Raw genomic sequence first — 14044 nt, 5'->3', positions numbered from 1 at the left:
ATAATAATAATTTAATTTGATAAGAGTTTACTTTACTTTCCAATATGTTTTTTTTTTTGAAAAAAAAACACATCAAATAGTACAACAAATAGTATTTGTACAAAAGACAACAATAGTACACAAACACTGTCATTATTAACAGCAGCGCTAGAGGGCGCTTGACTTTAAAACGTAACTATAGGTGGTAATAAGCTGTTATTACTGTAATAAGCTCATATGACCTTCTCTATTAATCACTTTCACCCTCTTTTATTCAGTCTAAAGAACTCTGTTCAACAAAAGCACTGCCCACTTACAAGAGGGGAACCCTCAAATTTTGTGCATGCAACAGGGAAAAATAACTCACTGTTGGACAACATATTGAGTATTGTGCTATAGAAATATTTTTGGGACAAGATTGTCACTGTGGCACCACGTATCAGCGTGGTCTTATTCTCTTGACCCAGAGAAAGAGGGACTGTTTCTAAGAAATGGCAGGATGTGGAGTTGACGTGACAGCTTTTGTTTCAAAGATCTTCAGCTCACATTTAGACACAGTACACAGTAATTTTACACTAAACTATTGTCTGTTGTCATGCAAGCACACACATTACATGAAGTAAAATACATTTTTCATAACACCACTGAGGTTTTGTATTAACATAAGCTTGTGAAAGCACATATTCAGACTATCTACAGATCGTATCACCCTTGTCTTATGCAGCACACACACCAAAAGCTCTATATGGAAAGTTCCCCTGTTCCAGCCCCTTTGACCCTCTTCGGCTTCACACCTTTTCTATCTGTGGAGCAAGAGATGCTCCAAGTTCTCTTCAAAAACACATGTGGTTTTCACACCCTGAAACATGTCATGTACCTAAAGCTACACACATACACTCTCTTCCTATGACCCTTAAGTTCGCAGGCCAAGCTCAAACTAGGCTTTAGGTTGAGCTCGCCCTGCAAATTCAACACATCTTTATTTTAACATTTTATTTAATTTTCAACCATAAAACTGTATGCAATGTCTATTATTTTCTTATTTGATCTTTCAACTTGTCTGATAATCTTTATTAACTGCTGTGCACGATGAATCAGTTCATCTCGAGGGGGTTGAGTCTTGGTGGAAGACCTTTGCCAGCGTCTTTCTCTCCTTCTTCTCTCTGTTTGCGTGATTCCTCTGGAGGTGTTCAACTACAAGATCGTCCATAACAATCTCACTCTGCTCTGAAAAATCTCTGCACTGCAACATTAGGCTTTGTTTATTTCACCAGTGATGTCTGTGACACAAAGTAATTGTAGTCTGACTACAAGTATATTAAAATGTAATGTACAAGTACAAGTACTATATATTTGGAATCTGATTATTTAATCCAGATTACATGAACCAGTTCCTACCCCGGGTTTACATCCAACACTCAACACATTACATGGGGGTTTGTAGAGGAAAGTTGAGTGTCACTCAGAGTCAAGACCATTCAAGACCACAGAGCAAAATCCTCAGTGTTAAAGTACACAGTTCAGAGTCTATATGAGCCCAATCTACAGAGAGGACAGAGTTACACTGGTATAGTGTCACTATATAGCAACGGATGTAAACACTCGGTTGGTCAGATGAGAGGAAGTTAATAACCACAGGAGGAGCTGATGATGTTTAAAGGAAGAGCGAAGAGGAAGACTGACAGAAACAGAAAATGGCTGATAAGTGTGATCTGTGTCTGCTGGGACTGATCATTCTCTCTTCACTTCTCACAGGTAAAGAAATCTGTATTTTCTCTAAAGACATTTAGTGGAATTAGTCTGGAAAGAGTTCATTTGAACATGCTCAGTTTATTCTTGCACACATTCACGTTGTGATCTCAGAGTTGTGTATTGATACACACAGATCATACTGTATTATTCCTGATACTGGACATAGTGTCACTCAAACATCTGATGATGAAGAATTATCTTCATATTAAGAGTGTGTCAGTGATTTGAACAGCTCTCTGATAAAGACTAATAGTTTATTCTGGAGAGTGTGTTGTTTGCTTTAAGTCAGGAAAAATACTATGATTTAAAACTTCTGCTTTTTATGCTGGTGTGTTTTATGTTTCATTTATTAATATATTTCATAATGATCACTGAGATATACTGTGTTTCAGGAACCAGTGGAGTGTATGATCATGTGTACATCAGTTCTGGTGAAAATGTCTCTCTGTCCTGTAATAAAACTCTTTCTGACTGCAAATCAACTACATGGACCTACTCTAACAGACATTCAGAAGTTAAACTGATTGATGGAGGGATAAAGAATAAAGACACAGAGAGACATGAGAGACTGAGTCTGGAGTCTGACTGCTCTCTGAACATCAAGAACGTCACAGGAGAAGATTATGGATATTACACCTGCAGACAATATGTTAACGGAGAACAACAAGGACCTGATGCTGATGGTCTTCTGCATGTTCTTCATGGTAAGTTTATGATTATGTGGTCAATTTAAAAAGGGCAGATTCTCCCTTTAAACTCAGATGATGATTGAAGAGTCTGTGATTTGTGTCAGTTTCAGTGTCTCCATCATCATCATCATCATCATCATCATCTCCATCATCTTCATCATCATCATCCTCACAGACTGAGATCAGTCCAGGCCGCTCTGTGACTCTCTCCTGTCAGTTGTATACTGTAGTCTCCTGTTATTATTGGGTCTATTCTGTGGGAGTTGAGCTGTTGTGGGTGAATCAGGCTGGTGTTGATCTGAAGACAGACTCCAGATATCAGATATTATCTTCATCAGATCAAGATCACTGTATCATCAGTCTGACTACAACACTCCTGAATGAAGATGACAACAGAGAGTGGAGATGTCAGCTTACTCTGGGAAATCAACTGGAGACCTCAGTCAGATACACTGTCAAGTATTCAGGTGAGAAAACACTCTTTACTGACAGATTTGTGAAAACTTCCACAGATTGGCTCTACTCTTTCTGATGGCTTCATACGTTTTGGAGTTGTAAAATATTAGTGGTCAAAGTCATAAACTGCATAACAATCCTTATAATTCCCAATATTGGCCTCCTACATGGGTCATACATGATATATTGCATAAATCAGACGAGTGTATTAAAGCCTAGTATGACCCATGTAGGAGGTCGGCTTTAGGAATTATAAGGCTTATGTCCTTCATTCAAGCTGAAGGTTTATTTGCAGAAGCTCAACTGTGTTTCACTCTCATATAAACCAGGAATAAATTATACAGTAACACATTTATACAGTAATACAGTAATACAGTACAGTCTCTTCTCAACTACTGCCATTCTCCTCCTGACAGCTTGAGAGTGAAGTAAGAAGATAATAGATGACAGACTCATATTCATCATTTCTGTGATGTGAAGCTCCAGTATTATGTGATGATGATGTTGTGTATATGTGGCATTATGTGTTGAACTGAACTAACAGACGTGATCCACAGATCCAGCTGATCCAGCATCAGAAACTGAAGTCAGTGTGACTGCTGGATCATTATACAGAGGTACGACACGTTCATTTATACTGACAGCTTTATAACATTAAACTATCAGTCAGTCTGTAAATGCTTCATCAATAACTGTTGATAGTTGAATACCCTTGACTTCAGTCATGTACAGTTTCTCTTCTTCCTCTCATGTTTTCTGCAGTGATTGTGATTATTGTTGAGATCGCAGTGTTTGCTGCTCCTACTGTGATTCTTCTTCAGATCATCTGTGCAAGAAGAGCTGGTGAGTTTTGAGCCGCACACAATCTGATGATTCACACTCATCTGATCTGGAACAATCTGCAATCATGATAAAAACACATACGAGAGGTCAGTCAATGCTTTTATTTTGCAGGGAGGAAGGACTCGAAGCACCCAGAGGAAATAGAGATGCCGACAATATTAGAATAAAATACTGATGAGTTTAGAGCCAATCTGCAGCAATATTTACAATAGCCAAAACTTACAGAGGATTGTTCATTGTTTTATTTTCTTCTTCTCAGAAAACAGAGAAAAAACTCTGAGCACTTATAGTGACATAATCATGTTTAGATTAAAATGTTTTGGGGTTTTTTACATGTAAAAAGCCAGATTTATGGATATATTGCCTACAGTGTTGAAAGTCATTCTCTTGCGTTTCATCTGTAAACTGCTTTAAATATAATATTAATACAGTAATGGACAGACTCAGACTGTATAATCTCTCTCTGTTCTGTGTGATGGAGCTGATTTGAGGATTCTTGGATCTTGTCTGTTCATTCCTGTTTTTAGCATCTTTTTTCATTTTGAATGATTGCTATAATTTTCTTAATAAACCTCTGCAGTTGTGTTTAATAAGTCTCCTTTCCTGAGATGTTTGTTAGGAATATGTTAATTCCCCTTCATGAGCTGGTAATGTATCTGTAAGTCCACTGAAGCGAGTTGTAGTTGAGAAGCCGCTTCAATAACCGAGAGCTAGATATTGGGTCTTAAACACCTCACGACACCCTGAAGGACCCACTGAGAGGTCAGACTTGAAGCACTGTTCCTGAGATGCTCTTCTTGGTGGTTAACTGTAAGCAGCAGACAGATCCAGCAAGAGGAGAACTGAGGATTCAGAGGCTCCTCTTGCCAGTCTCAGAGCTTCAATAACCGAGAGCAGGGCCGTCTCAGTTTAGTGGCGCTTCTGAAGCCAGACTGGTTGTTGTCCAGGAGGATGTTCTGTGTGAGAAATGTAGATAGTTGGTCGAAAACGACTCGTTCAAGTGTTTTAGCAAAGTGGTCCAGAAGTTCAGGGAGGCGGAAGTTAAATCAGTGGTGCTTGAGAAATACATCCCAGATCTTCCAGAGCATTTGTAGTGTTGATAAAGGAGTCTGGATCTGATATATTTCTCAAGGCTGGAGAGAGTAAAGCAGAACGTTATAATCCATGTGTAGAAACTCCCTGAAGACAGTTAATATCTGCTTTACAGACGCTCATGTGCAAATGCAGGTTTCTAGAAGACAGCAGGGCTCCAGACTTTATTTAGGTCACGCTGGCGCGACCACAACATTGCAGAGCACCGAATCCAAACAAAATGAAAGCGTAACGAAAATGCGCTACTCATTTATGCTTCATGGACCGTTAGTTCGGACCAATAATAGACAGGGCAGCGCCCCGAACTTGCCAGTCACGGGCAGGGGGGTAATCCAGCACTCGTAAAGCGTACCATCCCCGGGGGCCGCCATTGGCTAACAAGCCATCACCTGCTGTTCATTGACTCCCATTCATTTTGGCGTCACTTTGACAGCGAATAACTTTTCATCTGAGGTGTTTGAAGACTCTATTTGTCCATTGTTTATTTCTAAAGAAACACGACAATGTATAAAAGGCTCCATTACCTTGTATCTTAAGTTATGGCCCCGTAGAAGCAGTTTCTGTAAAAATAGGCTAACGATTGCGTCATAACCACGCGACTCTCTGGAAATTACTGTATAGACAGGAGGAGAAGCTCGCAGTCAATCGGGGGGACGTGGAGGAATAAAGTCTGATAAAGTCAAGGGAGAAGCCCATAGAGAGTCATAAAGTTGCTCCTGCTCCTAGCTCATGGACACCTCCTACTCACGCTCTCCGTCTCTGCAAGATTCGGAAGGGAATGATTCAGATTTCTCTCGGCACAGCTACTATAGGACAGACGGGTTGCTCACATCACATCTACGTCATCAAGCTCAGTTTGAGTCTGCGCAGTCGCTCAGCCATCAGGAAGAAGTGCTTCTAATTGACTTCACTTGTCTCCGTTGAAGTCTGTGGGGTCGCTGTGTTCATTTCTTTTGCTGTCTATGGTCGCGGGCCGATCTCGATCATGCGACACTGTTAGGAGATCCAGACTCTGGAGATCCAGTGAAGAAATCCATTGAATTCGCCTCAGAATTTATATCATCATCGCTGCGAGATCCAGTGAGAAAAACTCAGATTCGGCGCAGAGTTCTCTGTTATAAACCATAGATATCAGATCAAACAGCGCTGACGTGGAAACCAGGAGAAACACTTAGAGAAGGCTTTCAGTCCACAAATCAGCAACATTCACCATGGCTTTAATGTACCGGTAGTAACTGTAACCATAATGTGACAGAAATAGTCAAACGCTTACAAGTCTTTTTCCAGCACTTCAAAACTATCATATACTGTAATGCTGTTTTAATTCCTGGATGAATTCCTTCATATATATCATTGATCATTGATCCAAATAAGAAACTTAAAACCCAATTATAAAATCTTCCTTCAATTCCAATTCTTTGCAACTTTAATAGCAATCCTTCTCTCCACATCATATCGTATGCTTTTTCGATGTCAAAGTATACTGCCACTAACACCTCTTTCATTGCTAGAGCCTTTTTTACATCAGTTTCTAATCTTATTAGTGTGTCTAAGGTGGATCTACCTGGTCGAAAACCATACTGATCCGAGCTGTTAATCCTTTGCTTTCTAACACGTAATAAAGTCGATTAACGATCTGAATGTGAAAATGTCGTCATCAGAAGAATATGATATGGAAAGTTTCTGTTGTGCTCTAAAAGTACTAAAAATATCGTTACAATGTTTACATGGTACAATAACTGGTAGGTTACTGTTTTTATTATTGCTTGACACACATTTTCAATAAATTTCTTGTGATTTGAATCCGATTTTGTTTCAATATCCATTAATTTTGATAAAATATTAGGTACAGATACATGTTCATTATTCTCAAGAAAAAAATATATCTCAGCTAATGCTGTAAATATAATGCCCTGTCAGCTTTTATTATTATTAAAGGTTAAAAATAACAACTCAAATGAAATATAATAGGGTTTTTATTATAATGTTATAATATTTTAACGATATATGTAAAAAATATGTAAAAAAAAAAATACTCCTCTAGCTAATTTGTCAACTAGCGTGCTATGGTCATTAATGTTCCTGAGGTAAATGTACGTCACGTGTAGGTTATAGTGTTCTCCAGCTGTTATTGAGCTCTTCCGCGGGTGAAAAACACTGACTGATCGATATTATGCATGAGGGATATACATTTCGGTAAGTTGTACTGTATCTTTCAACACACCTATTGTTCATTCGTGTTTATTTGCTATTAACTAGTAGTGAAGAGTAAGAGATGATCGGTTCAGGCGATACAGCGATCTGTCACGTCACATTTACAAGCGCCAAAACCGTATTTATTGTTGAATTTCGTGATAAAATGGACAGAATCTGAGAGCTGAGAGTGTGTTTCATATCAATAGTAGCCTTCATGATTTTCCTCTGCGTGAGAAACTGGATGTGTGTCGTGAGAGCGAGTGAAAAGTGTCGATTGCCTGATTCTCAGCATTGGCAGCCCTGCATGAAGTCAAATTCATTTCCATAACACACCACTGAGGATTTGCTCTGCATGATATTAGCATTGACCAGCAGGTGTCGCTGTGTGCATTCGAGACCTGGAGAAATCAACCACTTTTACACACATCAGGCTGGAAAGCTTTAAAGCTTCATGAAGCTTCATCTCACCATCACTACCTTCAGGTTCACTTAGCTCAACAGTTATACGCTATATTAGCAATAATGATTATTTTGGGAGACATGGATGAGCTTTGATTGGTGGTTCCCATCATGCACTGCAACATTAGGCTTTATGTTTACTTCACCAGTGATGGTTGGTTGGTCAGATGAGAGGAAGTTAATAACCACAGGAGGAGCTGATGATGTTTAAAGGAGGAGCTGTAACTATGTATAATGAAGAGGAAGACTGACAGAAACAGAAAATGGCTGATAAGTGTGATCTGTGTCTGCTGGGACTGATCATTCTCTCTTCACTTCTCACAGGTAAAGAAATCTGTATTTTCTCTAAAGACATTTAGTGGAATTAGTCTGGAAAGAGTTCATTTGAACATGCTCAGTTTATTCCTGCACACATTCACGTTGTGATCTCAGAGTTGTGTATTGATACACACAGATCATACTGTATTATTCCTGATACTGGACATAGTGTCACTCAAACATCTGATGATGAAGAATTATCTTCATATTAAGAGTGTGTCAGTGATTTGAACAGCTCTCTGATAAAGACTAATAGTTTATTCTGGAGAGTGTGTTGTTTGCTTTAAGTCAGGAAAAATACTTTGATTTAAAACTTCTGCTTTTTATGCTGGTGTGTTTTATGTTTCATTTATTAATATATATCATGTAACATAATTTAGTGATTCTGACAGGTCAATTTATAGGGAATTCGAAAGAATCACTTATTACGACCGAGCAAATGATTCGTTCAGGGTTCATCTGAACCGGCCGTAACTATCAGCTCTGCAACGGATATAAATATCCAAACTATAGTGAAACACTATTTATTAGCAAGGTAACTTAGATCAGCAGTTTAAGACATTAAATTCGTAAGCACATAACACAAGTAACACTTCTCTTTAAAATACAAACAAGACTTTTTTGATTTTTCTAACACATAAAACCAATATCTAACACAAACACGCACAAACACACATTCATACGAGTTGCAGAAAGAAAGAAAGTGAGGAAAGAATGAGTTTCAAGAGTGAGATGATGAAATCCCAAGATTCTATATGCACTTATAAGACATGACCTGAACGAAACATCACTCATTAATTTAACCCTTCTATCGTTTCTTAGGCGGGTTATTAAATATATATCAATGCACCAGTTCAGCTTAAGAGTCTGGACTGGAGGCTACTTGTGTTGCGTTCCTTTGGGGATTCCCTTTTGTCCAGTAAAAGGGGTTTCCCGAGTTCGGCCAATCACGTGGTGTGCTGGCGGATGGATGGAAAGTCTTTGAAGTTGGAAGCGGCTTTGCAGTCGAATCGTGGACCGAAACTTTGCCGCAAAACTTATCTTAGAACTGAGACTCACAACGAAAAAAAAAAGAAAACTAAGAAAAGAAAGAAAATTGAGACGAGAGTAGTTAGATGTTAGATGGCTTGAATGAAGCTGTTAACCCATGTTCTTCTGATCTTGATTTGGGTTCTTTCGTCTCTGCTCGTCTACATGGTTACTCGTCTATCTGGTTACTCCGTCATGGCTTCTCCATGATCGTTTTTAAATCTACTTTTCTCTTTCTCTTCTCCCCCAAAACTTTGTTCGGGTCTTAATCTTATCTGTCATGGGATCAAGCAACCTCTGCCGTTATCTTCATTGGGACTTGAGTTCTGCCATCTCTGAACCACTTAGTCTTTTCCAAACCATCTAACATTGACAAGTTATTCCTTTTGCATGGCCGAGCAAATAGAACTAAAAAATCGTAAAGTTCTTAGCGTAGACTGGCTGGATTTTATGGCTCTGGATTGGTGATTTGGGATCACCCAACATCTGGAATGTTGAGTTCTGTGTGGAATTATGTTTGAACAAATCACCTGGAAGATTCATTTGTGTTTGGTTCGCCCTCAAACCTTACATCATAATGATCACTGAGATATACTGTGTTTCAGGAACCAGTGGAGATGATGATGTGTTCATCAGTTCTGGTGAAAATGTCTCTCTGTCCTATAATAAAACTCTTTCTGACTGCAACTCAACTACATGGACCTACTATAACGGACATTCAGCAGAAGTTGAACTGATTACTGGAGGGATAAAGAATAAAGACTCAGAGAGACATGAGAGACTGAGTCTGGAGTCTGACTGCTCTCTGAACATCAAGAACGTCACAGTAGAAGATTATGGATTATACATCTGCCAACAATATGTGAATGGAGAACGACAAGGACCTGATGCTGATGTTTCTCTGCATGTTCTTCATGGTAAGTTTATGATTATGTGGTCAATTTAAAAAGGGCAGATTCTCCCTTTAAACTCAGATGATGACTGAAGAGTCTGTGATTTGTCAAGTCAAGTCAAGTCAAGTATATTTGTATAGCGCTTTTCACAATACAAATTGTATCAAAGCAGCTTCACAGTATCAAATCAAAATACTAGTGGAATTTATTGATTGATAAAAAATACATTTATATTCCCAAAATATCCCCAACTGAGCAAGCCAAAGGCAACCGTGGCAAAGAACCGGAAAACTCCATCAAGTGACCAGACGGTGACCTAAAACTCCATCAGGTGACCTAATGGAGAAAAAAAACCTTGGGAGAACCCAGGCTCAGTCGGGGGCCAGTTCTCCTCTGGCGTTTATGAACTAGAGGTCGGATTTAACTGTAAGATTAAAAATATTATATAAATGCCTGACTGAAGAGATGCGTCTTTAATCTAGTTTTAAACTGGGAGAGCGAGTCTGAGCAACGAACAGTATCAGGAAGGCTATTCCAGAGTTTTGGAGCTAAATGTGAAAATGCTCTCCCTCCTTTGGTTGGATCTGGATATCCTAGGTATGACCAAAAGCCTCGAATTTACTGACCTTAAAGAGCGCGATGGATTATAGGGCGATAGAAGATCGGTTAAATAGACTGGAGCTAAGCCATTTAGGGCTTTATAAGTCAGTAGCAATACCTTGTAATTAATACGGGACTTTATAGGTAACCAATGTAGTGATGTTAAAATCGGTGTTATATGATCATATTTTCTTGATCTAGTAAGAACTCTAGCGGCGGCATTTTGGACTAACTGTAGCTTGTTTATTGAGGATGCAGGACAACCAGCTAATAAAGCATTACAGTAATCTAGTCTCGAGGTCATGAATGCATGAACTAACTTTTCTGCATCAGAAACTGATAGCATATTACGTAGCTTAGCAATGTTTCTAAGGTGGAAAAAGGCTGTTCTTGTAACATATGAAATATGATTTTCAAAAAACAGGTTACAGTCGAGTATAACACCCAGGTATTTTACTGTAGCGGATAAAGTAACAGGACATCCTACTATGTTAAAGTTGTATTGTAAGCGGTTTTGTAGGCGTTTTTTTGAACCGATAAGTATTACCTCTGTCTTGTCTGGATTTAATAAAAGAAAATTGCGCGTCATCCAATCTTTTATATCTTTAACGCACTCTGTCAATTTGGATAATTTAGCGTTTTCATCTGGCCGTGATGAAATATAGATTTGAGTGTCATCAGCATAACAATGGAAACTAATTCCATGTTTCCTTATAATATTTCCAAGTGGCAGCATATATATTGAGAATGACAGAGGGCCTAACACAGATCCCTGCGGCACTCCATAGTTTACTGGAGTTATGATCGATTTTTCTCTGTTTAAATAGACAAAATGGTAGCGGTCAGATAAATACGATCTAAACCAGCTTAATGCTTGTCCTTGAACACCAGTATAATTTTGTAGTCGATCTAAGAGTATTGTGTGATCTATAGTATCGAACACAGCACTAAGATCAAGTAAAACTAGTATTGAGATACAGCCTTGGTCAGAAGCTAAAACTAAATCATTTGTAATTTTAACGAGCGCAGTTTCAGTGCTATGGTGCGGCCTGAATCCAGACTGAAACTTTTCATATATGTCATTTTCTTGCAGGAAAGAGCCTAGTTGAGCGGACACAACTTTTTCTAGTATTTTAGACATAAAAGGAAGATTTGAAATGGATCTATAATTTGCTAGATAATGTGGGTCTAATTGTGGTTTCTTAATGAGAGGTTTTATAACTGCCAGTTTAAATGTTCTTGGAACATGACCTAAAGATAAAGATGAGTTAATAATATTGAGGAGAGGCTCTTCCACTATAGGTAACACTTCTTTCAGTAGTTTAGTGGGTATAGGATCTAATAAACATGTTGTTGTTTTAGATGAAGTGATAAGTTTATTTAACTCTATTTGTTCTATAGTTGTAAAGCATTGTAATTGTTCTTGCGGGGTGATAATTGAGGCTGAAATATAAGGCGTGATCGAAGATTGAACGTTTACAATTGTGGTTCTGATGTTTTCTATTTTCTCAGTGAAGAACTTCATGAAATCATTACTTCTAAACTGTAACGGAATATTTTGTTCAGGTGACATCTGTTTATTTGTTAGTCTAGCCACGGTGTTAAATAAGAACCTAGGATTGTTATGGTTGTTTTCTATTAGTTTGCGGAGATGCTCAGCCCTGGCCACTGTCTTTCCACACGATACTAAAGACCTCTAAGTTAGTTTTTTTCCATTTACGCTCTAAATTACGGGTTTCTCTCTTTAGAACATGCGTAGTATTGTTGTACCATGGTGCTTTACTTTTCTCTCTGACCTTTTTTAATCTAATGTGTCTTGTGTTCAGTTTCAGTGTCTCCATCATCATCATCTTCATCATCTTCATCTTCATCCTCACAGACTGAGATCAGTCCAGGCCGCTCTGTGACTCTCTCCTGTCAGTTGTATTCTCTATACACATGTGATTATTTGGTCCGTTCTGAGGGATTTGAGCTGTTGTGGGTGAATCAGGCTGGTGTTGATCTGAGGACAGACTCCAGATATCAGATATTATTATCATCAGCTCCAGATCGCTGTATCATCCTCACTCTGACTACAACACTCCTGAATGAAGATGACAACAGAGAGTGGAGATGTCAGCTTACTCGCAAAAATCAACTGGAGACCTCAGTCAGATACACTGTCAAGTATTCAGGTGAGAAAACACTCTTTTCTGACAGATTTGTGAAAACTTTTTTAAACCTGCAAAATAGCACCAGGGAACATTTGCGCCAGAACACGCAAGTGTATTCCCTAGTTTACCGACGTGCGTCTGTGGAGGGAAAAGTCCGCTGTGCGCGGGTGCAAAATAGGAATGATACATGGCGTACAAAGCCATGTATCGGTGTACAAAGTAAATTGCGCTGGGTGCAAGATAGGGCCCGTTGTGTATACGTGGCATTATGTGTTGGACTGAACTAACAGACGTGATCCACAGATCCAGCTGATACAGCATCAGAAACTGAAGTCAGTGTGACTGCTGGATCATTATACAGAGGTACGACACGTTCATTTATACTGACAGCTTTATAACATTAAACTATCAGTCAGTCTGTAAATGCTTCATCAATAACTGTTGATAGTTGAATACCCTTGACTTCAGTCATGTACAGTTTCTCTTCTTCCTCTCATGTTTCCTGCAGTGATTGTGATTATTGTTGAGATCGCAGTGTTTGCTGCTCCTACTGTGATTCTTCTTCAGATCATCTGTGCAAGAAGAGCTGGTGAGTTTTGAGCCGCACACAATCTGATGATTCACACTCATCTGATCTGGAACAATCTGCAATCATGATAAAAACACATACGAGAGGTCAGTCAATGCTTTTATTTTGCAGGGAGGAAGGACTCGAAGCACCCAGAGGAAATAGAGATGCCGACAATATTAGAATAAAATACTGATGAGTTTAGAGCCAATCTGCAGCAATATTTACAATAGCAAAAACTTACAGAGGATTGTTCATTGTTTTATTTTCTTCTTCTCAGAAAACAGAGAAAAAACTCTGAGCACTTATAGTGACATAATCAAGTTTAGATTAAAATGTTTTGTTTTACATGTAAAAAGCCAGATTTATTATCATTTATATGGATTTTATAGATATATTTGCCTATAGTGTTGAAAGTCATTCTCTTGCGCTTCATATGTAAACTGCTTTAAATACAATATTAATACAGTAATGGACAGACTCATGGAGCTGATTTGAGGATTCTTGGATCTTGTCTGTTCATTCCTGTTTTTAGCATCTTTTTTCATTTTGAATGATTGCTATAATTTTCTTAACCCCCTGAGGTCGGCAATCACGCCGGCGTGATCTGCTCGTTTTTTTTTTTATATCAGTGCAAATTACTCTGTTGATTTTGATTTTACATACTTGTATTGTACATCATTCAAAACTGTTAAATGTCTTCTTTTATTTGTGTACACTCATAATAAAAACAAAATGTTGTGTTTTTCGTAAAACAAAGAAAATAAACATGATGCGCGTTCTGCCGTCTGTCTCAGTGTGAAACTCATTCTGAAACGCGACAGAAAATGACCTGTAACTCAGCGAATGTTTGTCACACAGACTTGAAACGCATGTCTATACAACGCTTGGAATCTCTATTTTTAAAGTATGTAAATTATATAAAAAACAAATATTCTATTTTTAAGTAATCCATACGAAAGCAGCGGCATGTACAGTTTCTCAAACGCGTCCTCATTAACTATAATGTGACCACAC

General features: G+C 38.4%; 2 protein-coding genes across 2 annotated transcripts; both read left to right on the top strand.

The window, feature by feature from the left end:
* The first annotated feature begins 1548 nt into the window (after positions 1 to 1548).
* Positions 1549 to 4307, top strand: LOC307169263 (uncharacterized protein). The gene is made up of 6 exons (XM_079889799.1): positions 1549 to 1734; positions 2124 to 2435; positions 2525 to 2887; positions 3434 to 3493; positions 3639 to 3719; positions 3831 to 4307. Exons 1-6 carry the CDS (start codon positions 1674 to 1676, stop codon positions 3884 to 3886), a joined length of 933 nt encoding a protein of 310 aa, XP_079745925.1. The 5' UTR covers positions 1549 to 1673; the 3' UTR covers positions 3887 to 4307.
* Positions 4308 to 6974: 2667 nt separating this feature from the next.
* On the top strand, positions 6975 to 13813 carry LOC307156453 (uncharacterized protein). The gene is made up of 6 exons (XM_079867804.1): positions 6975 to 7790; positions 9419 to 9730; positions 12133 to 12480; positions 12763 to 12822; positions 12968 to 13048; positions 13160 to 13813. The coding sequence occupies exons 1-6, from the start codon at positions 7730 to 7732 to the stop codon at positions 13213 to 13215; spliced, it is 918 nt and encodes a 305-aa protein (XP_079723930.1). The 5' UTR covers positions 6975 to 7729; the 3' UTR covers positions 13216 to 13813.
* Positions 13814 to 14044: the final 231 nt, after the last annotated feature.

The sequence above is a fragment of the Squalius cephalus genome, assembly GCF_949319135.1.
Source record: "Squalius cephalus genome assembly, chromosome: 1".
Taxonomy (NCBI): Eukaryota; Metazoa; Chordata; class Actinopteri; order Cypriniformes; family Leuciscidae; genus Squalius; species Squalius cephalus.
The sequence above is the reverse complement of the archived record's forward strand: the minus strand, read 5'-3'. Positions and strand labels throughout refer to the sequence as shown.